The sequence below is a fragment of the Ambystoma mexicanum genome, chromosome 2q, assembly GCF_040938575.1.
Source record: "Ambystoma mexicanum isolate Mex_15411 chromosome 2q, UKY_AmexF1_1, whole genome shotgun sequence".
Lineage (NCBI taxonomy): Eukaryota > Metazoa > Chordata > Amphibia > Caudata > Ambystomatidae > Ambystoma > Ambystoma mexicanum.
This window is the reverse complement of record NC_090924.1, coordinates 239,524,738-239,536,925: the sequence shown is the minus strand read 5'-3', so window position 1 is coordinate 239,536,925 and position 12,188 is coordinate 239,524,738. Positions and strand designations below refer to the sequence as shown.

Here is a 12,188-nt window from a genome sequence, read left to right as displayed (position 1 = left end):
GGGCTGGGTTCTCCATGTAAAAACGACATTATGTGGGGTCAGCGCTAGATATATTTTGGGATAATCCTAGTGAGTGCTGCCCTTCGCTCAAGGTTGACCTCAAGACAACAGCCAAGTACAACACATTCCGGAATATGGAGGCCCAAAGGCATTCTTTGAAGAACGCCCCCAAATTTCTTTTATCTAATTTGTTGCGGAATTGCAAACCTTTTTTGGATGGAATTCATCAACCCTATGAGCACTCTTTATATGTTTGCTTTAGACTGGGGTTTTCGCACACCGCTTGGTACACCGCTTTAATGGCCACCACACAATTCTGGGCTATGCCCACTCTGTAAACAAGTTGACAAAACTCTAATTCATTTTACGCTGATATGCCCAAGTTTACCAGAGCTTATGCAAAGTTAACTAAGGCCTCTTTTAGTTGATATGGGGATAAGAAGCCTAAGGGAAGCATGCAGTTCCATACTAGTACGCTGGTTTGAAAAGTCATATTTGCATCTGCCAGGTATGTCGATCGTGCCTGGCTTTTAAGAAGTAAGCTGATGGACAATGTGCCATTATAAGTGTAGACTATTTCGGATGCTGCAAGCTTGCTCTCAAGTCGCACTTCCATTTTGTATGGTTTTTAATCCTATGTGTTTTTTTAATCTTTTGTTTGTATTGATGTGTCGTGGCCTAGTTTGTATTGATTTCATGTTTTAAAAAGGAAAACCTACTGCACTCGATTGCTATACTTTTTATGTAAATTGTATTCTATTAATTGATATTGTGTTGATTTGTGCTAAAGGAATATTGCGAATAAAACTTAAAATTGATTATGATTTATATACACACAAGATATGGTATGCTCATGTCCTGAAGTATTCTTGCTGAAGGAATCCTGGCGTACACTGAGATGCTAGGATGTGGCCAGGCAGAGGTAAAAGGTTTCCTCGTAATGCTGTGTGCTAACTCACACGAATAATGGGCATATAACCTGATTACACTGCGAAATCTCTGTTCCAGGGAAGTATTAGGGGATTGACACTTATTCAATTCCTCCATTCCCATAATAACACACAGGCAATCTGACTTACTTGATGGCGCATTAGCAGGCTCCCGATTTATATACATATTTGGCTTTTTTGGTCACCTAGAGGAACTCTCTCACTCCACTTTTCCTATTTCCCTAAATTCCAGCAGAATCTTTGTAACTTAAGTCTGTTGTATGGCAGGCACAGACTGCTGCATCAGTCACTGACAACCTCAAAAGTTAAATTTACACGTACATTTATTCATAAAACATTTACCAGTTTTAGAGAAAATTGAAACATCAGTAAAACGGGGTGTTCATATCACACAACACACAATGGGCCTGATTTAGAAAAGCGTTTTTCAAAGGGAAAATCCCTTTGGGAAATGCTTTGTAAATCAGTCCCAATATTTATAAACTAAGGAAAATAAATAAGGAATAAAGTTGAAGAGCTACCTTGTAATCTCCATTGCGCAGTGATTCAAGAGGAAGCCCCTGTCCTTCTGCATGGAAGAACTCAACAAGAGCCTATGAAAGTAAACACAAAACATAGTAAATAAGGTTTGTAAAATCCATTTGCCCCAACACGTTCCCAGCATTTTTGCCTTTCTTGACTGATTTGATGCAGCCCAGTGAAGGGCGTCTCACATTTCTAGAGAATGGCACTCGTACTCATTTTGTATAATTGTGTTTGGAGAGTACGTAAACACCAGCTGGGGTGTTAGCCCCATCCTTAAGCTACTTGTAGTTATATCATTATCAGTTTGTAAGTCTCTTGAATGCATGTGAGAAGCTGGAACTTTAAGGTATTTGAGTTTTCTTGTGTCCCTGTTCGAGCTGCTGATATCAAAGGCCAAACTCCTTCTTGCATCCTTTTGACGGGTTGCTTCTGAGGTAGACAAAGATACTAGAGGCAGTAGGTTCCAGGGGTCTGTGATTGGCCATTATAACCAGATGTACATATGCACTCTAGAAACCCACTGCTTCCCTGTGCATACTGTGGTAAGTAGACAAACCTCAAAGATTTCAGGCACTAATCTGCAAAATGAAGGAAGGTATTCTGTGGTATCTACATTGCATGGAGCAATGTATGCTGGATGTTTGATGCGTACATTAAATGTAAAACTGCCTGATGGTTGAAGAGTGGCATTTTCTAGGGAGTTCTGATGAGAGGTGGTTGATGGTGGATGGCTTTCAGGATTAAACTGGAACCCACTGTAATGCAGTGCCCTGACTAACTTTGGGGTCTGGTGGGAATTGGGGCCAGGGCCAACCTAAACTAGCAGATGCTGGACCAAGAGGAGGTATGTGGGGGATCCACAGACCACCCTAACCTGGTTTCTGCCATAGGGTAACTGCATAGGAAACTGCTGTAAAGAAGCAATTGAATGGTTTGATGCTTTCTCTCCACTTTCTTCCATCCTATGTGGCGTGCCACGAGGAGCCTGTTTGTCACAAGTGTTGTTTAACATCTATGTTAGGCCCTTGAGCACTCTTCTTTTGTTTACCAACTATGTGGACAAAACACAGCTGTTTTTAGAATTAAGTGGTGATTTTTCCCAGGACTCATTGAAGCTTCTTCTTGCATGTAACCCGATTGAGTCCTGGATGTCCCAAAACTGGATGGGCCTCAATGGAGAAAAAACAAGCTTTTGATCTTTGGTTCATCCCACGTTAGGTCTAACCTGGATGCTAAATATGAAAATTTCCTCATAAATGACGAAATCAACTCAGTCCAGCGCAAAGTAAAAATGCTGGGTGTTATTTGGGAACTCGCTCTCAACACCAAAGAACATACCAACCAGATTAACAAAAATTGTAATCATTACCTTTGCCTTTTAAGGAGCATTTGGCCATTTCTAACAGAGGAAAATTGCAATACCATTGCCTGAGCCACTATTCTGTCACGAGTGGATTACTGTAACTCACTGTTGCTTGCGTTAAATATCTCTTGTGTAAAGAAATAGCAGCATGTTCACAATGACGCTGTATGGATAATTAAAAACATTCCATGAAAAGAACTAATTTCAAAATATAGGAGAGGTCTCCTTTGGCTGCCAGTACAAGACCACATTGATTTCAAAGTATGTACCCTTGACCACCATTGTCTTTATGGCAATGCTCCATCCTACCTAAAAGCTGCCATCACTCGCTATACACCAGTAAGATCGTTGCGCTCCTCCAACCTTGCACAGGTTGTATGCGCTGCTTTTTTAAAAAATCAAGAGGTCTGGGAAGGTCTGCCCAGTTATGGAACTCTCTCCCCCCGAATTTAAGATTGGTAGAGAACTTGGTTTCCTTTCGTGAGGAATTAAAAACGTTACTGTTCAGGTAATCATTCCTCCCCAGTCTAAGTGATTCTCGAATCATGACTTTGTTTGTCCTGCTTTATGTTGTCTCATGTGTATGTATGCACTAGGATGCCTGGAGAAATAAACAAATAAATACAAAAATAAAAAGGTATGGCACAGTCGCAAGAACACTAGAAAACCCCCACATCCCTCTCAAATACCAATGAGCACCAAGCGGAAACCTTATCATATGGTTCACAATCTTGTGGAGGCACCCTGGCTCCCTCACCAGGCTCAAACACTCAAAATAGACAATAAAGCATCCCCAATAACAAAACAAAGTTGCAACTTTTTGAAGCCCCTGGAGAGTGGGAAACACATTACTTTATTTGAAACCGATGGTGAAGGAAATATTTCTGTACAGGAGTCTTACTCCTGTTGACTGTGGCGGCACCGTTAATACAAAGGTACAGGTGAACAATCTGAAAGTGCCTTGCGTTGTGCGCGAGAGGAAGCAAACAAACAAACACTATTCTCCCACTTTCTGGTAAGCATTTTTCTGATTACAAAGTTGCAAACTATCTGGGACTAAGGAGTTACAATTACACAAGACAGCTTCACAGGCTTAACAGAGAGTTTTCTCACATTAGACTCACACGGTGGGAAAGCAGAGGGACCGGAACCAGGCAATGGCAGCAGAGGTTGGGGAGAAGAAAGGAGACCTCACACATGTCCAAGGCAGTTCTGGAATCCAATGTCTCTGCAGGCCTTAATGAAAGCTCATGGTAACCCCTTGTTATCCCATAGGACCTCAAACAGATGGCCTAATCCCAGTGCCACATAACATAATCCACACTACACATGTATTATCCATATCCCACAAGGAGAGGAAAGATTACACTATAAAAAGCAGCCAGTTCAGTTTGGAAGTGTACGGTTTTAGTGAGGAGCTAGAGGAAAGTGTTTGGCAGAGATTGGCAAGCTAGTGATCTATTTAGAGGAGAGTTGTGGGAGTGAGTTGGAGGGAGAATACTGAGGAGGTTGGAGGATGACTGGGTACCACCTGGAAGAGAGAATTGTAGGTTGTAGGGAGATCATCATCTGGAGGAGAGAGTTGAAGGTTGGAGGGAGAATTTCAAGGAGGATGAAAAGAGATAGAACACCATCTGATGAAAAGTACTAAGACAATCGGAGGGAAAATCATTATATATAGAGATAGATAGATGTTGAGGAGATTGGAGGAGGATAAAACCATTACCACAGCGGCAGAATAATGGAGGAAGGCTGGAGGGGAGCTGACGTTGCATTATCTAAGGATGCGGAAAGCGATCGGGTACTCCCACTAGCCAGAGAGACCAGGGAGGCTCAGTTGAACCAAGACAGTCAATGGGGAGAACTCTGAGGTTGGAGGGGGTACAAGATAATAGTGCAATATCATGGAGAGTCAGGGAGGGTGTGACAAGGTTAAACAAGAGCGGACTGTCCCAGTGTCCAGGGCCTTAGACTGAGGAGATGGCCAGGTGACATAAGCCTCCCCAAACCAGTCCAGAAACCCTGGGGGAGAAACCCAGTGTTGGGGAAGATCCAGAGTTACCCCAAAATTCTAGAGCAGACCTTCAGACTTTTTCCAAATCCCAGACATGTTGGCCATGGAGGGCAAGTGTCCCAGGCTTAATAGAAGTGGGCTCTGGGACCCCAAAAATCACAAAGAAAAAGACAAAGAAAAGTGTAAACCATTGGACTTTGGAGAGATGCTACGATGAGCCCAATTTAGTAACTTTGTAAACACCTTTAATACAATTTACAGTGCTGGAGTCTTGAACACCCACTATACTCAGGCAGACCTTTGGGTTTTGCTGTTGCTCATCTTGCAGTTAGTGACCCATAGAATACTGAGTTAACCACATCAAATGTTCTTGTACCCACTGTGAGTGGTCAGAAATGAGAGACAGACACAAAGGTTTAGGGTTCTCAACATTATCAATGTTTATTAATTATTAATGTAAAGAAGGTGGGATGAAGGCCTACATATGAAAATAAATCTAAAGCGAGCTGACATTGTGTCCAAATTGTATCTGACCCTCATACCAACATATACACAAATAGGCATAGGGTAAATGCCTCTGGTTCCAACTTAACAAAAAGAGTGTGATCGTTCAAATAGGTAATTCCAATAAAGGCAATCATTGTGTTTAGGAGTTGGCACCCTTCCCCTGAATAAATTCAGAAGGCCTTTAGGAAATATGTTATTTCATTAATGTTCTGTAAAATAAATGAAAAATTTCCTTTCCACAAAGCACCCTCTTTGGCAAAGCAACATTTCCCATCCATAGAATATTATTGTCAGAATAACCAAATATATATTCATCTTTTCCACAAAACACTTTTCTTAGGATGACAAAACCAAATGTCTCTTTCATTGAAAACTTTTCTCAGCATAGCAAAGCCAAATGTCTCTTTCAAAGAACACTTTTCTATGAATGGCAAAACCTTTGATATCCTGGTATTACTCTCCTGCCAGAAATATCTCTTTAACTGCACAACGAAAAACTCTTGATATCCTGGTTTACTCTCCTGCCAGGAATATCTCTGTAATTGCAAACTTCCTTGCACTTTAATTATCATATAACCACACTGCTTCAATAATACAACCTGTTGACTTCAGTGGTTACTTGCATCAAATTCCCTCATGCAGACATCTCATATATGAAGGGTTCTTGGCAATGCTTGTTTCAGATTTCCCCCAAGTGACATGTTAAGTCAGGGGAACTTCACAACTGTTGTCTTTTTGTACAATGTCTCTTGACTTATGGCAATGCTGTCTCCAGGTTTCCACCAACTGACATCTCATGTCAGGAGAATTGAACCGTGTCTGCCTTTCTCCAACAATGTCTGTTGGCTTACGGCAATGTTGGTTCCAGGTTTCCCTCAACTGACACCTCATGTCAGGGGAATTGCAATGTCTGCCATTCTCTCACAATGTCTATTGGCTAATGGCAATGTTGGTTCCAAATTTCCCCCAAATGACATCTCATGTCAAGCGAATTGCACAATGTTTGCCTTCCTCTCAAAACGCGGACTTGCTTATGGCAATGGGGGTTCCAGGTTTCCCCCACACGACATCTCATGTCAGGATAATTGCACCATGTTTGCCTTTTAATTCATTTTGGTCGGGATACCAAACTGTCCTTTAAATATTCTTCATCAGTCTCGCACGTCTCGGGGCCCCTCTCCCTTACAGAACTACTCACTGGTATGACATGCTGTTGCTGCCAGAGTTTGTCGCGAGCCGGCTTTCCTCTCTGAGCAGGGGCTCCTCTGGTTCCCATGTCAGCGTTGGCTTCCCTCACTGATAGAACCTGCTTGGCTTTGCAGGGCCTCGTTTCCCATGCTTCCGCTGTGCTTCATTCACCATTTCTGTACCAGCATCTCTCCTCTCTGTTCCAGAATGCTGCCACTCTGCTGCAGTTGAATGGTTTTTACACTAACTCTGCGGTTCCTCTGCTCTGGACTGCCTCTGCTCCCGGTCTCCCTTTCCGCTCCCGGTACTCTGCAGCTGCTCTCCTTGCCTCCTTCTCACTTCTTTAGCAGCAAGCAACATTCAGGTTTAAGTAGCCCGCGCTGCTGATTTAGCCTTGGACAACTCGAATACACTTCACATTCAAAGTCACATTTCCTCCACATTAACTCTCTGTTCTTCTTCTTCATCTCAGTATCCCAGAGGTAATGGGAATTGTAGTCCATATATATTTTAGGCTTCTCGGGGCAATCCAGTTTTAAATACTTCTTGGAATAGCGATCATCAGAGTCAGAAGAAGCTATACGAACATTATGTGTAGTAATGTTTTGTCCAGAACTCCTATCCAGAAGTAACTCTTTATGATCAGCAGATTTTGAATGTAAACTACGCATACCTAAGGGGGAATATTATCCACTGGGGGGGTTTCATACAGAAGGCTTTAACATGTAAAGGCCTGGTAGAAAGACAACATGCCATCGGGTACCTTGGGATTTATAGGGGTTTCCTCTTTTCCTAGAGTAGAATACTGCCTCTCTCCTACAGAGGTCATTGCGTGTCCTCGACAGTCATCTCCCCTACCATGTGATCCACCCTCATAATGCCACTGTGAGGGTTAGGAAAAGGAAGCAGCTGCCTTCCCCTGCTCATATGGGAGGAGGTTTTATGCTTGTGGTCAGTGATGACTTCGCAGGAGTCATCACACCACACTCGGCATACTCAGTGGCACTACATTCTTACTTACCTGTCTCAAGCATATGGTTGACATAGTACTGAGTGGCAAAGGCTGATAAAATTCTTTGGTTATCATAGTTTCCAAAAAAAATTCACACTGATCCAGCCATTTTGATGTGTCTCAGTATTTATCATTAAAATAATATATTGTTCAAATATTTCAAGGGCCATCATTACTCATCTAACAAACACCCTCCAGGCCTGGGTAAAGACTAGGATCTCAATATTTTATTTTCTCAAAGTAACATTATTATTAACATCAGGGCATTATACTTTGGCTTTTGTCTGAGGAAAATGGCCAACTCCAGTAGAAAAGATGGAGAAGCATAGCTATGGACTCAGCCCATGTGGCATTATTGAGCAAGTGATGGTTGTTGTGTGTTCCTTGTAGAGGGAAAGGAGAGACAGTGAGACATGGTGTTGACAACAGCCACCAGTGAAGGTGGATACTGTTCGAGAAGAGAGTAAGAGATGTTTGAGCGAAACTCAGGGAAGCAGGGCCCCACTGGAATCAGGGGAGATTTGTAGAAGAGGCGAGGAGGAGAGTCTAGGTAGTGGCACAGAGAATGTGAGTGAGGTGACAAGAAGGTCAAATTATGGGAACGTGCACGGCTCAAATCTGTTTAACAAAAAGTAATATTGTAAAAACATTAATTGTGAAGGTTTTGTGAGGCAAGCTACAGTACCTACAGCCAACCTCCCATACAGGAACATTTCAGATTTCTTTTTATAGCAGAAACAAGATGATCGCAATAACGCAACACATGTGAATGTACGGAGGTGATATGAATACATAGATAACAGATGTATTTCCCAGTATTGGAACTTCCATGGATTCAGAAGCATGTATGACTAAAATAAAAATTCTTGGTATGTATTGGATAGTAGATACTGGGGATATGAAATGCTCGAAGAGGGATATTGGAATGGACTGAGCTATTTGAGCAGCACCTCCTTAGTCACAAGATCGGTGGCGTCCAGATATCTGCTTTGCAGATTTCACCAAGGTGTATGTCAGCAATGTCTCGTGTACAGGCAGACTTCCCTCATAAATCGTTAGTGCAGTAAGAAAGATGCCTAACATAACATATCACATTACAGTACAGTACATTGCATCCCATTCAACTGTACCTCTTAAACGTGTTTTTAGGGACAAACAGGTAGCTGGTCCACATAGACTGGGTTTTTAAGGCCATCAGTCTTTCTAAGGGTCCCTCCCTCTCAAGGCTCAAGCACAGTCCCTGTGGTGCATTAATATTATTTTGTTTGGCAGAGCTTGTCAAACCATGCATTTATTATTTTATTAATGTATTTCCGTTTCTAGGCTTTGCAACACACCACAGTGTCTCTCACTAGGAAGCAAATGTAAGGCAGCATGTTAGTGTTTTATAAAACACAAAACAGAAATAAATCTATAGATGTCACCATTTATTTGAAATGACACATGACTCAGTTGTCAAAAAGGGCCCACATGTTTCTTCCTGTTGTCAGGAGAGAGGACCTCTTAAGACCAATTTGCTGCAGGTTGTAATGAAGAAAGGATTTGATGGGTGATGTCTTATTTCCTTTGATTTATGTGGCTTGTCTTCCAAAACAGCTTTCCATTCCCATCTTGCAAGTCAACCTCCAAAGGAGCAAACTCTGCTCTGCCCTTATGTTTTTCCATTTTTAATTCTCCCTTCCCAATTGTCATCTTGTAACTGAATTTGAATTTTTGAAAATCACGTTTTGCTTGTTTTGAAATTATTGTTTTTATTTTGTATTCACTCCGTTTTATCTTTTGGGCCTGTTTTGTTCTTAAAGCTGGTTAGGCCATACTATGTCAGGTTATATTATGTCATGTTTTGTTATGTTGGTTCACATTAATGTCAAATGTCCAGGGATTTTAGTGGCCATAAGGTAGCAGGTAGCATACCACAAAAAGCAATATAAATAAATAATACCCTAGAGTGGGACTTAGTGTACGAAAAGGGCCATGTTGCCCAAAGCAGACAATTATATGTAAACTGCTTGGAAGACTCTACACCCCTTTTTGGAAATATGATCTGTATGTTGCCTTTTTTTTAAATTCTGTTTGTTCAGTTTTGTTGAGCATATAATACGTACAAATAGCCATTGGACATACATAATAGGCTCCAAATAGTATATTCTCCCCTCCCCCATCCAGCTCCTCCCTCCCCCGATGAGACGAACAGAACACCATATACTCTGGGAGTGATGCTGCTGCAGGGAAATGTCTTAGTTCAGGTCCAAAAGTTTCAACTGTTGGTGGCACCATTGCATTCTATAGTCTCCTCTAAGAAATGTTAACACCTCACCCTAGATGTTGGCAAATCAGGGCACCTCGTTGTTGTTAGCATACAAGGCCCATTCAAGGGCCACAAAGTCCTATATTTTCTGGATCCAATCTTGGAATGTTGGAATATCTGCCCCCTTTCTATCTCTGAGCATTGCGGCTAGGAATAGGATTATACAAGCTTTTCGTTGAGGCCTGCTAATGTCTGCATAGGACCCCCCCATCAAGAACCAGCAGAACCTCTTCCGGAGGCACTGCCAGGTCGACCCAAAAGCACCTATGCCAGTTTTTCCTACACTACTCTCCAGAAGGACTCAATTTTGTTGCATCTCCACCAAACATGGGGCAAAGACCCTGTCCCCCGCAGCCCCTCCAGCACACATGTGAGGACTCCGGATATATCTTTTTGAGCTTACCAGGGGTGCAGCGCTGTCTATATATGATCTTAGATCATATTTCTTGTAACTGAGTAGATTTTTCAAGTTTGTGGAGGTTTCTCCGTAGACGTTCCCAGTTCTCCTAGGGTATTTCCCTCACCCGTGTTTTCTCCCATTTCCCCATGTACGGCCAAGTGCTCCGTGGCCAACCTCATGCAATATATTGTACAGGCCCGAGATCAGCCCCTTAGAGCCATCATGAATAATGATATACTTTTCAGATGGTCTAAGAGCACGGGTGGCTGCGCCCTTAATCTCTGGGTTTGATAGCTAGTGTTTCATCTGGAAGTAACTCAGCCTCTCCCTCTCGTCAAACCCCAAACTTTGTTTACATTTTACGAAAGGGTCGAATGGTCTCCCCCTGAAACATGTCTCTCATTCTCTGGCATCCCCCATCCTGCCACATATGAAATGCTCCATGCTCCATACCTTTCCAAATAAAATGACTGACATGCTTTTTCAAGTCCACATAGAATCTTATAGGTAGGGGTACCTGGAGGGCCTGGAAGAGGTAGAATAGTTGAGGCAGGCTAATCATCTTAATAGCAGCCAGTTGCCCTAAACATGATACTGTAAGGGCATCCCATTTGTGGAGGTCCCCCTTAATCGGCGTTAACATAGGAGGGTAAGTTAGAGTTATACCAGCACTCTAGAGTTGGTGAGATAGTTACCCCCAGGTACTGGATCCCCTTAGGACTCTAAACAAATAGTGAGGCCACCTTCAGAGCAGATGCCTCCCTTACCCATACCATAAGGACATATTCCGACTGGACTCAAAGAAGCCTGGGTCAGACTGCTCCTAAAAAAGCCTTCTCTCGACCCCTCAACCCCTGGAAATTACAGGCCCATCACCACGGTGCCTTTCCTGCTCAAAATTCTTGACAAAGCAGCTTACCTGCAAGTTCAAAAATGTATTGAAGACAACCACCTCCTAGGTCTTCGGCAGTCCGGTTTCCGGCCAAGACAGGGCACGGAAACAGCTCTGCTCGACCTAAAAAATCAAATGGATGACCTTAGAGACACGAGCACACCTGCATTGCTCCTACTCCTCGACCTCTCCGCTGCCTTTGATTTGGTGGATCACAAGACCCTATGCCACCACCTCTCCACCGCAGCCAACTTCTTCCCGAGGGCCTATGCCTGGATAACCTCCTTCCTGCAGGACAGAGTCATGATGGTTTTCTCAGAATCCTCATGCGCCAACCCCAGCCTCATCAATTGTGGGGTCCCACAGGGATCGTGCATAGCACCCACACTCTATAATCTACTAAGACCACTATTCAAAATTCTTGACGCTCTGGGTATCTCATACACAAATTATGCTGATGACATCCAGGTGCTGATCCCCCTCTCTGGTGACTATATATCTGACCTCAAAATCCTCAATGCCATTTATTCCACAATCCAATCATGGATGGCCAAAAACTGGCTTTGCCTCAACAGCGAGAAAACTGAACTCCTGCTGATTGGGGCCCCCTCCACCTTGAGGAAACTAGATGAACAATACCAGTCCTTCACAGTTGATAACATCCCTATCGCTGTGTCCAAAGTTATCAAGACGTTGGGCGTCTACATTGAACCTGACCTATCCATGAACAGACAGGTCAACGCAATTGCATCCTCTGCAGCGTACCACTCTAAACTCCTCAATGCAGCCAGACCTTACCTTTCCCAACCCAACTGCCTCACCATAGCTAGGGCAATAATTGGGTCAAGTTTGGACTACTGTAATGGCCTCCTAGTAGGCACCTCCCAAAAAAACTTGGCCAAACTACAACTAGCGCAGAATAATGCCCTCAGGGCCGCAACCGGCATCTCTAGACGTGACCACATCTCTGAGGCCAGAAAAAAGGTCCACTGGCACCCCGTCAAGGAGAGAATTATTTTCAAAACTCTC

At 43.0% G+C, this 12,188-nt stretch overlaps 1 protein-coding gene across 1 annotated transcript in view; it reads right to left on the bottom strand.

The window, feature by feature from the left end:
* The window catches only part of BAIAP3 (BAI1 associated protein 3), a 2,154,334-nt gene that overhangs the window by 103,729 nt on the left and 2,038,417 nt on the right, over nucleotides 1-12,188 (bottom strand). The window contains exon 29 of the mRNA XM_069647200.1: nucleotides 1,472-1,543. Within this exon, the coding sequence (XP_069503301.1) occupies nucleotides 1,472-1,543 (72 nt within the window). The remainder of the gene's footprint in view (nucleotides 1-1,471; nucleotides 1,544-12,188) is intronic.